General features: G+C 41.4%; 2 protein-coding genes across 6 annotated transcripts in view; one reads left to right on the plus strand and one right to left on the minus strand.

Annotated features, from left to right (window-relative positions):
* RTN4 (reticulon 4) overlaps positions 1-3,148 on the plus strand; it is a 48,318-nt gene extending 45,170 nt beyond the window's left edge. For all 4 annotated transcript variants that reach the window (XM_076335202.1, XM_076335201.1, XM_076335204.1 and 1 more), the window contains 3 exons: positions 232-278; positions 1,585-1,643; positions 2,076-3,148. In XM_076335202.1, coding sequence (XP_076191317.1) covers positions 232-278; positions 1,585-1,643; positions 2,076-2,118 — 149 coding nt within the window. In that variant the 3' untranslated portion in view covers positions 2,119-3,148. The remainder of the gene's footprint in view (positions 1-231; positions 279-1,584; positions 1,644-2,075) is intronic.
* Positions 3,149-4,098: 950 nt separating this feature from the next.
* The window catches only part of EML6 (EMAP like 6), a 120,313-nt gene continuing 106,561 nt past the window's right edge, over positions 4,099-17,850 (minus strand). For both annotated transcript variants that reach the window (XM_076335200.1, XM_076335199.1), the window contains 10 exons: positions 17,021-17,229; positions 14,830-14,987; positions 14,014-14,128; positions 12,654-12,842; positions 11,362-11,534; positions 10,572-10,734; positions 9,747-9,850; positions 8,387-8,540; positions 7,895-7,995; positions 4,099-6,127 (listed from right to left, as the gene is read on the minus strand). In XM_076335200.1, the coding sequence (XP_076191315.1) occupies positions 6,103-6,127; positions 7,895-7,995; positions 8,387-8,540; positions 9,747-9,850; positions 10,572-10,734; positions 11,362-11,534; positions 12,654-12,842; positions 14,014-14,128; positions 14,830-14,987; positions 17,021-17,229 (1,391 nt within the window). In that variant the 3' untranslated portion in view covers positions 4,099-6,102. The remainder of the gene's footprint in view (positions 6,128-7,894; positions 7,996-8,386; positions 8,541-9,746; positions 9,851-10,571; positions 10,735-11,361; positions 11,535-12,653; positions 12,843-14,013; positions 14,129-14,829; positions 14,988-17,020; positions 17,230-17,850) is intronic.

Below are 17,850 nucleotides of genomic sequence, written 5' to 3' on the forward strand. Positions count from 1 at the left end.
AGAGTGAGCTGTGACCAAACTTGCTGTACTGTTAATGAGACCTGGAGAACAGCCCAGCTTCTCCTTAATAGGGATTATTTAAATTACCGGCCAACAGTTTTTGTGTGTGGCTTAGTTATTTCTTTTTCTTGTACCTTTGAAAGAAATGTCAAGGTGTGAAAACTAGTCATTGTTTTACCTGACCACCATCCCTTTTGTCAATATTTACACCTTTGATGTGCTCTTTTCCAGCTTTGATTTCGCTCTTCAGTGTTCCTGTTATTTATGAGAGACATCAGGTGAGTGTTTAATATGATTCATTAAATGCTTCAGAAAATTAGCTCTTGAAGCAAACCCACAAGCGAATAAAAACAAAATTCGTTTCAATCTTGTAAAATCTTTAAAGCCTTTAAAACACAGGCCTTTAACTGGGAGTCAGTGCCAGGGCCAAGAGAAGCGAGTCCACGTTGAAGTCCAGGCTGCGTGTGCTTTCCCCTCCACCTTTTTGGTGGAAGCGTAAGAAGGCTTCCCCAGCAAACAGTTGCAAAAAAGGCCCGATTAACCTGGAGGCCTTCTCTCCTCTGATCCAGATTTGGTCAGGACTAAAGCAGCAGTAGGCACGGTGGCGTTAATCCTGATGTAAGTACTCTTACAACAATTTCTGAAGAAACCTCTTTGGAGCTGGTATTCAGGATTCATGTCCTGAAGCCCTGTGGAATTTGTAGCCCTGGCAAAAACAGGAGGTGGGAGACGCTCGGCACAGTCCAGTGCTTCTCCTGTGGAGAGACTAATGTAGAAGAAAGAGGTAAGAAGGAGCCAAAATAAAACACGTATGATTAAATTATAGCAGGGCTTGAGCTGGGACTGTCTTCAGCAGGTCATAGCACAGGAGGGGGGAGGCCAGCTCTGGCTTAGCAGTTCCTTCTCCTCTTTCAAAAACAACGCTGCTGATGGAGGCCAGCCTGGGACTTGGGAAGGGAGGAAGAAAGGCACTGAGCAGATGGCGGAGCCTCTTGGGCTCCTCTCCGAGCTCCGAGGAAAGAACAAAGTGCTCGGCGGTGAAAGGAAATCCTGTAGCCCAGAGGAAAGACGATGGACAATTTGTGTGGCTTACTGGGCTCGTCAATCCTCCTGATGGGCTGAAGGCTGCTCTCCGAAGGCGTAAGCTGTTTAACAAGCCCAGCCCCCCTAAGCAGCTTTCCTTCTCCACGGTGCCCAGAGGAGGCGGAGGAGCCGACTGCCCCTCACCGAGGGCCTTGGTTGTGCACCCTCACGTGGGGGCGGCCTTGAGAAGAGGCGGGGGGAAACGCTAGTGACCGGTTTGATGGAACATGCAGAAGCCAGGGATGAATTTATTTGGGTACTTACCCGCTGTTCCCTGCCGTTGTGCGCATTCCCGGAGGCAAACACTAGCACGTGCTGTGCCTGAAGCCACGGGAGCTCTGGCGTGGCATCGAACTGGGAAATAAACACGGCTGAGCCCCTTCCTTCCGCCAGCGGCCTTTCGTGTAAAGCACATCTTGGTGCGGTGCGACTCTGCCTTCCGGGCAGCAAAGTAACTGTGTGTAAGAGCTGGTCTGTAACATCTGTCATCTTCAATTTCAGGCCCAAATTGACCATTATTTGGGACTCATGAACAAGAATGTCAAAGATGCGATGGCTAAGTGAGTTGGGTTGTTTTTGGTTTTTTTTATTTATTTCACTTTATCAATAATGTTTACAGTTCTTGGTATGTGTGGTACTTCAGTACATAACAAATGCATTACGTGCACTAGTCCTGGAGGAAAAAGCCCTTTAAATTCGGAATGGTTATAAAATCGGCTCCTTTCTTGCTGATGCTGTTGTTAAGTTAATCCTATATTATTTCTAATAGAAATCTGTGTATTTGAAACCATTAGTGAACCCAGAGCCCTCAGCAGTTGCAATTGAGGGTGAATGAAGAAGAGTTTAGCAGTTTCATTGCTTTCTGAGTGTAGTAGTTTTGTGTTGCTGTGATAATTATCTTCACGTGTTTGTAAGACTATGTTTACACCTACTTTTTTTTTTTTGTTTGTTACTCAAATGCTGTTCTTTTTCCTCTCCTGTTCCTCCTGTAGGATCCAAGCAAAGATCCCTGGGTTGAAGCGCAAAACTGAGTAAAAAGCCTGAAGCAACTTATCCGGGAGGAAGTTCATCTTTTAAGGGGGAAAAAATACTCATTTGGATTTACATGGGGAGGGTCAGGGAATAGCAAAACCCTTGACATTGCAGTGCAATTTCACAGATCTTTATTTTTTAGCAACGCAGTGTTTGAGGAAAAATAACTGTTTTGACTGCCATGTGTTTCATCATCTTAAAAGTATTGTAAGCTGCTATGTATGGATCTAAAACTAATCATCTTTCTTTATCCTGTGTGCAGCACTGGCTAATACAAAAGATTTGAGAAAGCTGTACATTTTGCTTCATCAGAGGTAGTCCCTGCTGCGTTCCAGAAGAGGTAGTGCAGGTGGAGCGGAGGATAACACTTCCCAGTTTGTGCACTGTGTATGGTCTGTGTAGATTGATGCAGATTTTCTAAAATGAGATGTTTTAGAAGAATATACCATTTTAGCAAGTTTTGAAAAATCTTGCCTTTTTGGTATGAGTATAGCTGTATTGTGATTTTATTGTTTTATCAATTGCCTATATATATATATATATGTGTTTCACAAAGCTTAGATCTTTCAGCTGCTCCACAGTGCTTCATACTTCAGAGAATTGAGTGATTTCTGGACTAGCTCCATAGCACACAAGCTTGAAAAACTAAAATGTCTCTGTAAACACTAGCATCTGTTTAAAAAAAAACAAAAAAAGAGAAATGAACAAAGGAACCTCCACGTATGTTAAAAGAAAATTACAGCGTACACTTTGTTGCACAAACGTACAGTAGTTGATTTTGAGCAAATAATTCTACAGTCTCTCAAACTCTGATAATCTGTGGACCGAATATCTAATGCTGCAAATGTTGTTTGGAAACGTAAAACCTCGTTACGCAAGGAATGATAAATGAAAATTTATAGACTTGCAGTTTAAGCTGTATCGAACTAAGTCTGTGGAATGCATTGTGAAATGTAAAAAAAAAAACCCAACAAAAAAGAAAAAAAAAAAACCCAAACCCCAAGTATCAATAAAGCTTATAGACATAAAATAATATCGGTATTTTGCTTTCTTGAGGCAAGTTTAATATATTTGTGTTTATTTTGTTTAAGTTCATCGTGATTAAATATCCATTGTACATGGTGATGGAAATAGTTTGTCAGACGTATAGCAATGTGAGTAGGTGGATTTTTCATGATACCTTTTCTTTTCGTATGTGCAGTGTGAAGCAGTTTGTTCAGTTCCAGTGACAGATTTGATGTCCCGACTAGCTGTGCCGGCCGGTGATGCTCAGTTCAGCGCGTAGTTCTTTCTTGCAGCGCAGATTCTTGCCTGCAGCGAGGAGGCCTCGATGCTGAAGGCCCCCGTTGTTACCGCTGCCAGCTGCGCCGACAGCTCAGTGACACGGGGGTGACGGTGTCAGACGCCACTTAAGTGGTGTGCGTGAGTTGGTTATCGAAAATTGTGACAGAGGAAATTTCAGATTCTGCTAAACGAAGTGAAGATCCTTGGTTTCTTTTATTTTTGAGACACGAACGTATGATGCCATATTCTAGTTTGAAGGAACTTGTAAAGCAAGTCCCAGTAATCTTTTCAGATCAACCTCCTGAATCTGATTTAAGAGCTGGACATTGAAAACTTGTATCCAAATTTATTTGAGACACAGATTTTACATTAATGGCATCTTGACCATTGAAAAATAAATTAATTCATGCACTAATATTTTAGTTTACAGTATAATACATCATTACTTCTGAACAATTTATACATAAAGCTGAACCATATAAACATAGAAATTTTAAGTGTTTTCCTGACAGACACTATTGCTTTAAGATATTTTTCACATCACCATTTATTAATTCATTCTGCCACGCAACTGGTTTTGTTTAGGATACAATCAATGTGAAAGGAAGGCAAACATTATTACAGACGTAGGCAAAGAAGGTGCTTACTGACATCACCACCTAACATGATTACATCACTTGATCAAGAAGGTTTCTTTGAAAAAAAAAAAGACTGCATAGGGACGCTTATTGTGTATCTGACAAACTGATCTTCTGTATAGTAATATAAGGCATTAATAAATTCAATTTTAAAAAAAGGTGATTCGTTGAGGTTGCTGAAGCACTTTTGTGTGTTAAATGTACATTGAGCCACTCCTTTACCTGGGTAGTCGTTGCAGCCAACAGCTACCTTTTTATGCAGCGGGCATCAGGCGTGGATTGGCAGGAAGTTTCCACAGTTCAAAATTCTGTTTTCCTGAACTGGGACTAAAGCACTATTTAACTTTTCAAAGACTAAATGTAAGTCTGAGTGTTCTATTTTGGCCTCTCTTTTGCTTAACAAACAGTCTTTTCAAAAGAAAGGTAATTTCAAAATACGGATGCTGTTCCATGCCCGGAATCTCCAAAAGCATTTGTTTTGACATTGCCCACATTTTCTGTTCCTTTCTAAACAGTTTCATTGGGAAAAGTAGAACTTACTTCTCTTCCTCCGATTCCACTGTCCCTGTAGTTTTTGGTTTTGACAAAGTGTTTGTTAACAAACGTTGAACGGCTTTACTTGCCTTTTGTGAACATCTGCCCGTGGTCTCCACTTCCACGTGGAGGCAGCTCTCCTCTCGTCTCAGCTGCCTGCTGCCCTCCTGCCCCACGATCCCGCAGCCCAGCCACAGACGAGGGGGCTGCACGGGGTGCAGGTGAAGCAAGGATGGGGAGAGGAAGTCCAGATTTAGCAAAGATGATGTTTTTCTTGAGGATAGGAAAATTTTCTGGTATCGGCATGATTTATTTTCTACTCATAAGCCGCACAGGACTAGCAGTCCCTGCTAGTGACGTACCAGGCATTCCTAGAGATCACTCTGGATGTCTTCAGGAAGCCCCTCCAGAATGGGAAGAGTGGGAGATGATAGATAGTGATTCGTGGAAGCTTTCAGACCACTTCTTAAATACACTAGGTGGCCACTGCCTGTGGAAGTCGTTACCTATAAAGCACATTTTCCCACAGACAGAGTGCAGGAACACTTGGGGAACAACTTCCTCCATTATTTGTGTTAAAATTTCTTTAACCAAGTCCCTCCATACTCTTTCTCCCTCTACTCACTCTTTGAGTTAAGCTTGAAATTCTGGCTGCGGTCAAGCTACCATCACGAACCAACTGTGAACAGCTTGTCAAGAGGTGTAACGCCGTCAGGAATTTGTCCTTGTAACAGCGCATAGCTTCTTGCTCTTGGAAACATTTTGGAATTCACTTGTGAAGGTATTAAAAAAAAAAAACAAAACCCAAAGCAGAAAACAGGGATAATGTAAGTACACAGCTGGAAAAGGTGTTAATGGTTAGCCCTCCTCTGTGTGAAAGTTATAGCACCGTATGTTGAAAGCAATTGGTGGGAGGCAAGACTGTAGCCCATACTACTGGAAAATTACTCAAAGGCACTTCATGGATAGAAAATTTTGCCAAGTATATATATTTAAAAATAAAATAGACTTTTAAAAAAAAAATGGTAGTTTGCTCCTTCGATTACTGAAAGCTGAAGTGTGAACCCCAGCATGCTCATTAAAAGCTTGCAGTTTTACTCGGCGCACCAAATTTGAGTTTTAAGCAGGTGTGGTTAAACCCACCAACTTTCTTGAACAAATGTTCAAGCCATAGATTTTGAAATTACGCAAATTAAAGGGCCCAGCGTTTTCTCAGTGTGCTCCCTTTTCAGACATTGAGTAACACAGTATTAGGCAAAAGCAGCTTCGCGAGTGAACTGTTCATCACTTGGCCTACCCAGGTTACAAACCGATTCCCTTTCAAACTTCAGCTTCCTTCTCAAGGATATTGGTCTTTCAAACGCAAGATCACGTTCACGATCAGTAAATTCCTATGAGTAATCTGAAAATGTGTCATCCATGCAGCATCGTATGGAAATTACAGCAGCCGAAGGGGTAGAGGCATTCATGGCTGTCCAGTCCAGAGCAGTCACTTGGTGGTGGCAGTCACAGCAGCAAGAGGAGTCTCCTTTCAAAGACATCGCCATACAAATACACTACGAAGAAATTAATTGACAGCATAGTTATTTTTCTGAGTAACTTGATGACAACCTTCAGCATATCGTACTAAGAGAGAGACAGGCTGCCTCAAATACCTGGATGGCTATAAACATAGGTTTACCAGCAAGATGCCAGGTAAAGCAACGTTAAGCCCTGGAGTTACTCGACAAATACCGGCACTTGAATGTGCTTCCTTTTCTCGGGAGAGAGTTAAAGCATCGTGACTAACTAAACTAGTGCATGTGTGTTGTGTTTAGTGGAGGCCTCCAGGCTGGAAATGCTATTACTTTAGTCTGTATAGTTACACTTTGAATCAAGAAATCCTCATCACAACTATACTGTCAAAATTAAGGCAGCTGATGATTGATAAGCTTTTCTGACTTGTGTAACTCCTAGCTGCAAGTTGGGAATTGAGGTATGTATGTGCAGCCTTTGTTCCTGCGCAGCTGCTTTTTGATCTGATGGAGCCTCCTGCTCTCCCACTGTCCAACCCCTTTTACAAAGACAAGTACTTCTCCCCCCCCCCCCCCCCCCTTTTCCTTTTTCCCCCAAAGTGGAAAATGAAAACATCTATTTTGGGGGGGGAGCTAAATTTGAAGAACAGCTCATCCCGTGCAATGGGAGGAGAGTTAAATTCACTGCAGGGTGCTGAGGAAACTGAGCGTAACACCAGTACCTATGCTGCAGGCACTGCAGGCTTACTGAGGGGAGCCTAGTGTCACGAAATGCACATCAGCAGTTCTCTGCTTCTGGAAAAGATGCGCAGTCTCGTTCACTGGCAAAGATGACTCAATCTTGCAGTCTCTGGCTTGTGTTTTTCCTGCTGAGTAAGCAGTTATAAATACCTGGTTCTTGAATGCGGCTTCCCGGTACTTGCTCCTGTGAGAATTTGTGCCCTTTCATTTCCTACCTTGTTGCTTTTCAGTTTCCTAGTTCTGCATTTTGCTGTTCAAAAAAAGTCTGTTACGTTTTGTGTTTTAAACACGTTTAGTTTTTGTTCCTCACCCTTCTGCTCCCTGTTTTGCTTCGCAATAGTGTCCTCTCTGAGCAGTACTGGAAGCTCAAATAGACTTGGGGAGTGAGGGTGGAGAGGGATCCGGCAGGAATCACTCATGTGTGTGCACACACACACTGGCTGTCTCTTTTTAGGGGGAAAAAAAAAACCCAAAACACCCCAATACAAACTTAAAGCACTTTTCAAGAAGCCTCCTCTTATTTGAAATGTCTTTCTAAATCTGTCTATCCTTCTGTTCAGCCGGAATTCCTGTCCTACCCTTTGCTGGGCAGGAGCTATTCAGTTATTTTTGTGTGACTGACACCCCCACCAGCTGTCTTTGATCTAAATGTTCTTCAGACACACGAGTGGTTCCTGTGCCAGCAGCCGGGGCTCCTTCAGCCACCTCTTGGCGCCCAAAGTCTCAGAGGTCGGTGCTGGCCCACACGGCAACAGGTATGGTCTGCCCTCTCACAGGGAGGAAGGCAAGCCAAGGAGCTACAAGCAGATGCCTGGTAAACACAGAAACCCACGTGCAAGTAGAGGCGACCTTGTGAATGGCGCCAAGCTGGCAGGAGCCAATTGGTGCAAGTGACCATAAAATAACAGCAATTCCAGAGTAAGAAAAACAAGCTAAAACTAGCGCACATCAGCAGGCTTCAATGACTGCAGAGTGGGCCGAGAAAGGTGTTAAATGCATTGCTGTCGGTTTGGCATAGAAGGGTACACACAAAATTTTTGATCCACATAAAAATAAATAAGCAGCTACCTGCAGTCATCTCCTCCTGTACTTATAACGTACTTGTCATCATGAGAAAAGCGTATGTTGGTGACATGCGCAGAGTGCCCAAAGTACCGCTTGTGTTTGGCCTATCGGAAAAAGAACAGAAGTTCAGGAATCGGTACAGTAGCGGGGCATTACAGAGTGATAAAGTTGCCTTGTGTGTGTAGACAAAAATCACGTCCCCAGCAGTGCTGGCGTCTTCGAGCCCACAGTAATCCCAGCTCAGCACCTGATGCTGTGCCTGCTGTCCTCCCCGGAGGCTGGACGGCGGCTACCCTGTCGCCTGCGAGCTGCTCTCCTGGGGACGGCCGTTCTGCCGCACAGCTAACTCCCACGCTCCTGCAGCCAGCACTGGCTGGGAGCAGCCTGGAGATGACCTGTTGGACCGGGCCGTTTGGACGCCTTAATATCATACGCTAAGGAGTCTGAACATGGGGAAAAGCAAGCTGTTTAGATTAAAATAAAATATCCACTTACAAATTTTTCTGTGCACGGGAAATCAAACAGTTTCACCAGACCAAAGTCATCTCCTGTGACTATATTTAGGCCAGCATGGGTCACACATGCACAATTGACATCTGCTTTATCTGCGTTTCGTGGCCAAATTCCAATGACTTCGTCTCCAAGAATGCTGTTCCAAAACCAAGTTAAAAAAAGAGCATTAGACCATAAGACTGACTTGCTGCTGTTCTCTTCCAGAGCGTGGTGAGGCAACACAGCCTGGTAATAAAAAACTGTTTCTTTAAAAACAAGTCTTTTCCCTCTAAATCATTGCACCGAATGCAATCTCATAATAGAGAGCATCACAGGAACATACCTTTTTTTGTGTGACACTTACTTAAACTATCTCTATCTATAAATCCTGAGGTTTATCTCCTGTGAAAGCACTCGCATCATTTTATACAAGCAGTTTGTGCAGCTATGGTCTCCTCCTTTCCTTACGGACATGTACGTAGCCTCCCACGGTGATTTTTGACAGCGATGTTCTCTTCTCTTAGCCATAAGTTCTTGAATGAGGGGATGCTTGTTTGGAGGTAGAGTATTTCTTAAAATAGCTGTTCTTCCCTTCGTTTAAGTTCCTTTATAGTTGTTCCTATTTACCCGCATATTAACTGTCAGATGCGTCTGCCCCACTCCCACAATCTGCCAAGAGTCCTTAGAAATGAGTAATTTGGGGCAGATTCTTGTGCTTGCTTGATAACAGAGCAGTAAGAGTAGGAGGATTCTCACTAACCTTCTCCTAAAAACCTGCCTGTATTATCACCCACTGTTTACTGCCAGATCTGCTTTTGGCCTGTTCCACTTTCCGCAGTGAGAGCACAGCCATAGTTTTGTAATGGTGTTGGGAGGGTCCTATATAAATCCAAGTCAGTAAATATATTTTAATGGTACCCACAACTTTCTTAACACAATCAGCTCACGTTTCCACGCCTCCTGTGCCGCTTGTGTTTACTGACATGGGATAAGGTAGCGCCTACGCCAGCGTGCCAATAAAAGCGAAGCTTTAAGTGGTACAGAGCCATGTGAAGGGCCAGGCACCTCACTGTTGGGAAGCCTGGGACGAATGGCAACAAGCCACTGTGGCTATGACAGCCCTCGGTACTACTACAGTAATAATTACTACAGACACCAACCAGCTACAAATGTGTGTAAAAAAATAAGCGTGTGAGATAGAGCTTTGGGGAAGGGGAGCGTGTACGCTTTCTCTCGCAGGTTTGCCAAACCCTGGGGACGTTTCAAGCATTTGGGTTTACACAATCTGGTCTTGTGATCTGGTCTTAGTTCTGTATTACACCTGTCCCCAGTCAGGCAGAAGGTTGTTCTTTAGTTTTTTTACCTTGTCCACGTGGCCCATGTGATCTTTTCTATTAATGCAGGATCTGTTATTTGCTTTCCTAGTGGTACCTCGTGAACTTGACGCTTATAGGCACCCGTTGAGACCTGAAAGTAGGAAGGGAAAAAGCTAGTAACTTTGCCACCATTTTCTTTATGAGATTTCCAGCAGTAATATTCCCAACGGGTTTTATCAGGAAATTAACATCTAGGATAAAATTTCTGATTTCTCCTAATTAGCTATAATTCATTATGTGCAATATGAAGTAATAACAATATTACAGGATGACAACTGAATGAGCTGTTCATATGCACACTGCACAGCTGAGAGATTTCCTTTTAGTTATATACTCTCTGGTTTACCTCAACCTAATTTTACTAAACCAGAAGAATTTCAGAAGGAAACCTCTCCTATTAATCCATCTATCGTATGCATCCCATCCTAGGGAAAAGGGAGGAGGAGAACTGTTTCTATATTGAGGTTATAACCCACAGTTTCTTTCTCAGTGTTGTACCCATTCCCCTTTGCCTTTAGCGCACTACTAATCTCGTAAGGGAACTGAGCTATATTGCTGCGGTCGGTGACGCAGAGCCCAGGAGGAAGACCTGAGTATTTAGAAAGAAAGAGAGGACTTTCAATAGGGCTCTGCGAACATCCTAAAGGCAATCTGAGTTATCTGGTCTACCTCGGAAGATTTAGGGGCACCTTGAAATTCAGAATAACTTTAGAAAGCCTCCCTCGCCCTGTCTTACCTCCATCTTCTTGTTATGTCTGGTAACGGGTAAGTCACAATAAACGCAAACAAACATGGGGCTACCTGAGACGTACCTGGATGTACCTGCTGTCTGCAGAAAAATCCATCTGTATGACAAAACTTGCAATGTCTTTGCAGTAGCCTATTCGGTTTAGGGTTGCACCTTGAGTGAGATCATAAAAATCTACAGTATGTTCTTGTGAACCCACTGCCAAAAACCTGTTATCTGGGCTGATCCTAGACAATAAAACATGGAATGGGGATATAATTTACTGCTTCTGTGCCAGATTTTCTTTTGCTTCTCATGTTAACACAAGCGAACAAATTTCTTTTACTAGAAAACAAGAAAAACCTTCTATCAATAGCAAGACCGAATCCAAACCAAACCTTGATGCTTAATAGGTTGAGGATATCATAGGTAGTTAACCGATGTTAATATTGCACTCGCAGAAAGCACACAGCACAGTGTGCAGAGTAACACTAATCCTCTGTGAGAAAGCAACAGGAACTGCAATTTTAAGATGTACATTAATATTAATTCTCATAATCACAGCTCCACAGCGTACCAATTACTAGCTATATTCAAGTGGATATAACCGAATTAATCACAGGGAAAAAAAGTGTGTGGTATATAAGACATATAAGCTTTAGGTATACATAGATATAAGCTTTAGGTATACGTAAATATAAGCTTTAGGTATACGTAAACCCACCAGTCAGCCAGTAAATACATTTCATGATTTCATGCAGGTTTCAACAAATATGGAGTTATGAAAAATCTGGAAATCAACTTGGAACTTGATGGACTTTTTCTTGAGTAAGGGCTGCGTGTTTAGAGAACTTCAGCTGACATTTCTGACGTACCTGATATCCTGAATTGCAGACTTCCTGTCTCGCTTTTTGCCCCAAACCTTAAGGCTGTTTACAAGTAAAATAACAAATTCTCCATTCTTCATGCCAATTGCAACCATTTCACCATCAGGACTATATGCGGCACATCTTGCCGGATGACCCAGATTCACTTTGTTCAGCAGTTTCTGTATTAACAAAAGCAATAGGCTCATACCTCCCCTGGAGAAAACTGCCAAGCAAATGGAAAGCTTCCAAACACAAAGTATAAAAATCATGTATTAAAAAAAAATTGTCTATAATTTCCTCTAAATATAAATCTGAAATTTCACATCAAAAAATCACATCCCACCAGGCATATGTCACAAAACAGACTTCAAAATATAGATGTAATTCAAATGGGAGTTTCATGTTTGCATCCATCTTGTTGCAGGGTGACTTCAAGTTTTACACCGGAAAGAAAACTATTTAGCAGAAAAGGCTGGAAAAAATCCATTTCCTATTTTGTTTGAAAGGTGATTTTTGATAGCCTCTACAAGTGCTGATCAAAGTAGGTTTTTTCCATTTGATTTGCTATGTGAAAACATAGTAGAATGCTCTTGCATTTTCACTTACCTGACTGTATTTATAATATATTCATTTTCCATATTAAAAATTATCCCTATTAGCTCAGGTAACTACCTTTTGAAAAGGCTGAGGTAGGCTAGCATAAGCAGAAACCTTTTTGTTATTTTAAAAAAATGTTTTATTTATTTGTGGTTTTTTTTTTTAAATAGTTGTTGTTATTATGCAATTTGACTCAGAAAAAAATCCCGAACTACACATCCGCAACATGCTCGGTTCTGAAGAAAGGCTCTAAAAAGGAGGGAGCCATGCTTGCCAGTAAGGGAGGCTTATTGTCAGGGTCTGTGTGTTAGTCAGTGACAGGACAATCTGTGTCACCCAGTCTGTCAGCAGGGAATTAAAATGCTTCCTTAATCCATGCCAGCCTGTCCTTTTAGATCAAAATAAGCAATACACAACAAAAGGCATCAGCACGAGTGCTTTTAAATAACTGCATTTCTCTGAAATCGCTCGCTTTTGGAAAGAGCAGCGTGCTACCTCACCAAGGACTTACCTTTTCACATCGCCACATCGCAGGGAAAAATAGAACCGTACCAAAACAGAAGAAAAACACTGCGCTCTCTACGTGGCTGCTCAAAGGCGCGTACACGGCTGGAGGAGCGCACATCGTACAGTTGGAAAAACGCATGGTTGTATAAAATGATCATTTTTAAACATATACTTTTCAATTTAGTGATACTCACTTTGTCACACAGGTCCCAGATTCTTGCTGTTCCATCATTACTTGCAGAGATAAATATGTCTTTTGAGGGGTGAGTTGCTAAGCCCCAGATTTCCCCTTCCATGTGACAGTCAATCAACAAGTTTGAAGCAGCATTTTTTTCTCCTACTTCAAGGATTTCTCCGTCTTTTGTTCCCACTAAAATTTTCCCCTGTTTGTAGCCGAAAGAAAGAACGAGAGATGGGTTGTCAGTATAACAGACAGAATATCAATAGCAGTGAAGCACCGACGTATTGCAGAAATGTCTGTGATAACTCATCCTGATTTATACTGCTTGTTCATGCAGCATCTTAAAAACAGGAGAGTAAAACACTGACACTTTCACACCTCGAGATCTGAGCTCATGTTCTGGTGTTACTGTTGAATGACCGCGGTGCATTTCCATCTTGCCATTAAGGATTTTAATTCAGATCAAAGCGTTTACATACAAGTTGGCAAAGGATGATTCTCATACCTCTGATGTGACTAAATACCATTTTTGGGCAATAATAAAAAATCAAACCTAAACCGCATGAGCTTTCTCGACAAATACTTGGAAAAAGCATAAATAGATACAGTTTGGAATTGGTTAATGGCTACTTGATTAGAAATATAAAGCAACATTCCTCTGTGTGGTTGTTATCAAAGAGCATGCCAAATTCCTGAGACTTGATACACGAAGTTAAATAGAGACCATTTCACGAAGTGTTAGGTTGGACAGATACTCATCACCTGAAGTAACACTCCTGCATCATCACGCACTCCTTTCATAACATTTACAAGTACAATTTAGACATGTGCAAGAGTGATTTTAGCATCTCAAATTACTCAGTTATTTCTACTGTTTTCCACTTTATCAAAACTTAAAGTCAGTCAGTAATTCTCAGTGGCAAGTTGTTTTATTAGTGGCTTTAAAAAAAACCAAACAAAAAGCTAGGATCCATTCCGCCTAACTGAAGCACCTAAACTGTGCCTACATCTCACGGGAAGCAAACCTTGTAAAGTAGGTACCTAAGTTCCTTTTGTCGTTCAAAAGAAGGGCAGGAGACAAGGTCCTACCCTGGTGAAATATGTTCCTACACTTAGCGCTGTCCTTTAGAGGCCTTCAAAGGCCTTGCCCTCTCCCTGCTGACTAAGCAGGCACTAAGCATCAGAAACGCAGCTTAAAGCCCATCACTGAGCTCAGGAAGACAAGTAAGGAACTGTCACTGGGTAGGCAGACAAAGCCTCCTCCCGTAACTTGACAAAAGTCGTCTCCCGTGTGTCTCCCATCCAACCTCCATCAAGAACAACATGCAGTGATGCGTGCCGAAGCGTAACATCTGCCACGTCAGCTCACTTACTTTTCCTCTGCAGACGGAGCGCACGCACTCAATGAGCTGGCCCGTCTCAAGCTGAAATGCTCGGCACCGTTTCATCTCTTGATCCCACAGCTTTACAGCTCCCCCTTCTTTAGTGCTGAAAAGAAGTGTGTTGTATTACCCAGATGTCTCCTTCTGCATAGGCTACAACAAATCCCATATGTAAATCCCATCAGTATTTTTCTCATTAAATAATAAAACATACATTGAATCACCTTCTACTGTACAGAAAGACACCTCACAATCGTGTAATGGAAAGTAAATAATAAAAATTTAAACGCCGTCACACTTCATCTTTAATTTTAAAGAGTATCATGCCTGATTTGTAAAAAACAAACTGTTCTCTTGTCACTTAATCTCAAATCTCTGTCACCAAGATAAGCTTGGCAAATTTTTTACTTCTGGTAAATCAAAGAACTTACTAATCACAGAGTCTCCACTGGGAGAGGTTGCCTGTAGTTTGACAGAATTAAAAAATTAAGAAAAACCCACTTACATCAGGCTGGCAGGAACTCTGACAACAGGGGGCTTATACAGGTGTTCGTATCAATTGCTAATTTGGGGTTCCGTATGTCCTTTGCACAGTATGTGCGTTACTGTGACCCTTAAGTGTCCTACTTATTTGTCCTTTACTTACTAAGACACCTGGGCACGTTGTGTAAAATATAGATTGAAACTGCTACAGTACAGATACCACTTATCTCTGGGAAGCATTGCATATGTCTAGGGTACTGGATAAATAAAAAATACCATATGAGAGACAAAAGTTGAGCACTTTAGGAAGATTGTGTGTCTTACGGTCTCTCCTTCCCTCCTGTAACAATGAGTCCATCTCGAAGAGTCGTGTACATTGTAAACACTGGCCCTGTGTGAGCTTTTGCCACAAGTCTAATCAGAAAATGATCCTTCCAGACGTAGACATCTCCATTTATGGCACCAGTAAACGTAAGGTTATTCTGCAACAAATAGCAATGATCTCCGATATAATAAATACCTTAGCATTTTTGTTCAGATTGAATTAAAATTCTTTTAGCTACTGAATTTCCTGAGAAAAGTCAACTATGCAACAAACGTAGGAATTAAACCATCTGCATTGAGAGAATGAGTTTAATGACTGCACTCTAATGGTGTTTCTTTGAGATGTTATAAATCATATGGGTCCCAGTGTAGGGCACATTCACCTCATGCATCTCATCTTGGGATCTTTCAGATGCACGTACTTCTTTTGCTATGCATGTGCTATGTCATGTCTCCTGCTGGTGAGATGGACGGCAGGTTACCACTACTGAATTTTAAATGATGTTTCTGTCTTCTTTGAGTATGCGTCAGTGAGAATCTCAGTATAGGTGACTGGCAAGCAGCATCTTCAAAATGTTGAAAATAAAGTGTATAAAGTTAAACGCAGAACTAACTCAACCTGATAACTGCTTTAGGCACCAGAGCAATGGCATAACTTCTCATAAAAGCCATGAAACTCCTCCATGGAGCAAACCGGTCAGAGGTCTGGGACTCCCTGAGGAATGGGGAAAAGTAGCAAGTATTCCGCACTGCAAACGCTCTTTTGGAGTGTGCTCTGTGAAATGGAAAAGCTTGCCTAAAGAACTAAAGATGGTCTGACCTTGAAGTCCACTGACTCTGAAATAATAGATACCAGGAAAAATTGTGAGTGAACCCTTTTGATAGGGGTTCAAAAGAAAGTCTCATTTTCTGCAACAAAGAGCAAGGTGTCTGTTGAAGGAACTGGGGGATAGAAGCCCCAGAATGACTTTCCACCATTTGAGACAAAAATTTAGTGTAGCTGTATCCCAGCACGACCTGTTGACTTTGGCATTAGATGGACCTAGATGAAAATGAGTGAGGTCCGTGGATGGATGAAGAAGCACAAGGTATGTGCACAGCCCCTACTCTAGTAAGAGCAATTTACTCACGCTCCTGTGACATGGGCTCATAGTTCCAGTGAGATTCAGTGACACATACTTGAGGAAGACAAAAACATCCTGCATGAATGACATATGCTAATGGAGTAGAGTTCATCTGCTGGTTTTGAAGGTGCCCCTTACAGGACCTTAGTTTTATTATTTAAGAGAATAAAATGTCTGTTGGACTGTTTCTACTTGGAAAGTACAGACAAGCAATTTGTTTGTTCTAATATTACATTCTGCTTCTTTTTTAAAATCACTTTTGGGGTCTTTAGTGTCCATTACATTACTCCTATTTTATACTGGAATAATGCCATCGGAATAGAAAGAAATGTTTAGTATTAAGCAACTGTTGACAACAGTGTCACTTGTTTGGGCACAAGAATGAGGATTTGGGTGCCTAATTTTATACACTCACATTTCACACATTAGTACTATCGTCCAGGGTGGATAATTAGGAGCAAAGGGTTTCTTTTAATTGGTGATTTGTATAATTTATGTTTAACCTCTGCAAAGGTAATTTCTGTGGGGTTTCTGGATGAAGCAGAAGCTATTTCAGACCTCAGTATCATAGCAACATTGCTTTTTCACTCTTAATAGGTATTGTTTTCCTTACAGTAGCACTATGGTTCCTTAATGATCACACAGGAGAGTATTATAGACTGTCACCATTAGCTGGATCACTAGCATATGTCATACCAAATACTGACAGCAGAAAAAAAAGGTTGCAGAGCCTATGCACAAAATAACAATACTACATTTTTCCAAGTTAACCAGTGAAGTGCTAAATAACCAGCAAAGTAAAAAAATACAAGCCATGGTAGCTGATGCTGTAGGTATGCACAGACATTAATAAAAAACGTTCACTAACAGAGAAACCCAACCCTGCTTAGAAAACTTACATGAGGATCTAAAGGCGTACAGGTTTTAAATTAAAAGTTTAACTAAAAAGCAAGAGCTCCATGGTCTTGCACTGTCCACACCGTACTGGATTTCAACAAAGGAAATTGACACTTGCAGTTTTAATAAAAATGTATTATAAAATTCTGTAGCAAGTAATTTGAACTCACTGCTCCGAAGGCAACAGAAAGCATGGTTTGCATTTTGGCATCTTCCATGGAACCAATGACTCCTTTCTTATAAAGCAAAGCACTGCCAGCTAATGTCCAGAACTTCATGTGTTTTACCCCAACAGACACAAACTGAGTGTCTGAATCTGGGCGGAACTCTACAACGAATATCCTCTCCAGGTGTCCTCCCCTGCTAGCAACTTTAGCCCCTGTTTTAATTAGGAAAGGATAAAAATAAAGTTAAATTTACCTGCAAAATTAAGCTCTGATACGATTTTATAAAATAAATTGACCTGATATTGGATTAGAGAACTGTGTCCCAGATGCTGAAAGCTAAGCAAATCCCGACATTATTTAGTGTATCAAACATCTTAATTCACGCAACCTGCAAGGTCCCTGGTTATTCCATTGCATCTGATAGTCTTAGGAAATGCAGATTTAGGTCTTCATAGCATGATAACAACACAGAAATTTTGTATATCATCAGTGAGTTACCATCTGGTGAAACACACAGGGAAACATCTAATGAGCTGAGACACTTCTCCTCTCCCCTCCACCATTTCTGAAGATGATAATTCTTTTCTGGAAATGACTTCCCAAAGGCCTATCTATGGTGTAGGATTTAAAGTTCAAGTATTTTAGGAAGAAAAAGAAAGTACTTTCTTTAATTTCATGGAATTTTATATTAAACAACATTCTTTCCTTAACTTCTATTTGTAATAGAAGTTTAAAACTTATTTTCTTATTCATATTTTCTAGCACCTTGCTATCTCCTTTAACTGATTTTGTGACTTAGGGAGCCGTGATACGCTGAATAAGAACACAAGTCT

The sequence above is a fragment of the Aptenodytes patagonicus genome, chromosome 3 (genome assembly GCF_965638725.1).
Source record: "Aptenodytes patagonicus chromosome 3, bAptPat1.pri.cur, whole genome shotgun sequence".
Classification (NCBI taxonomy): Eukaryota; Metazoa; Chordata; class Aves; order Sphenisciformes; family Spheniscidae; genus Aptenodytes; species Aptenodytes patagonicus.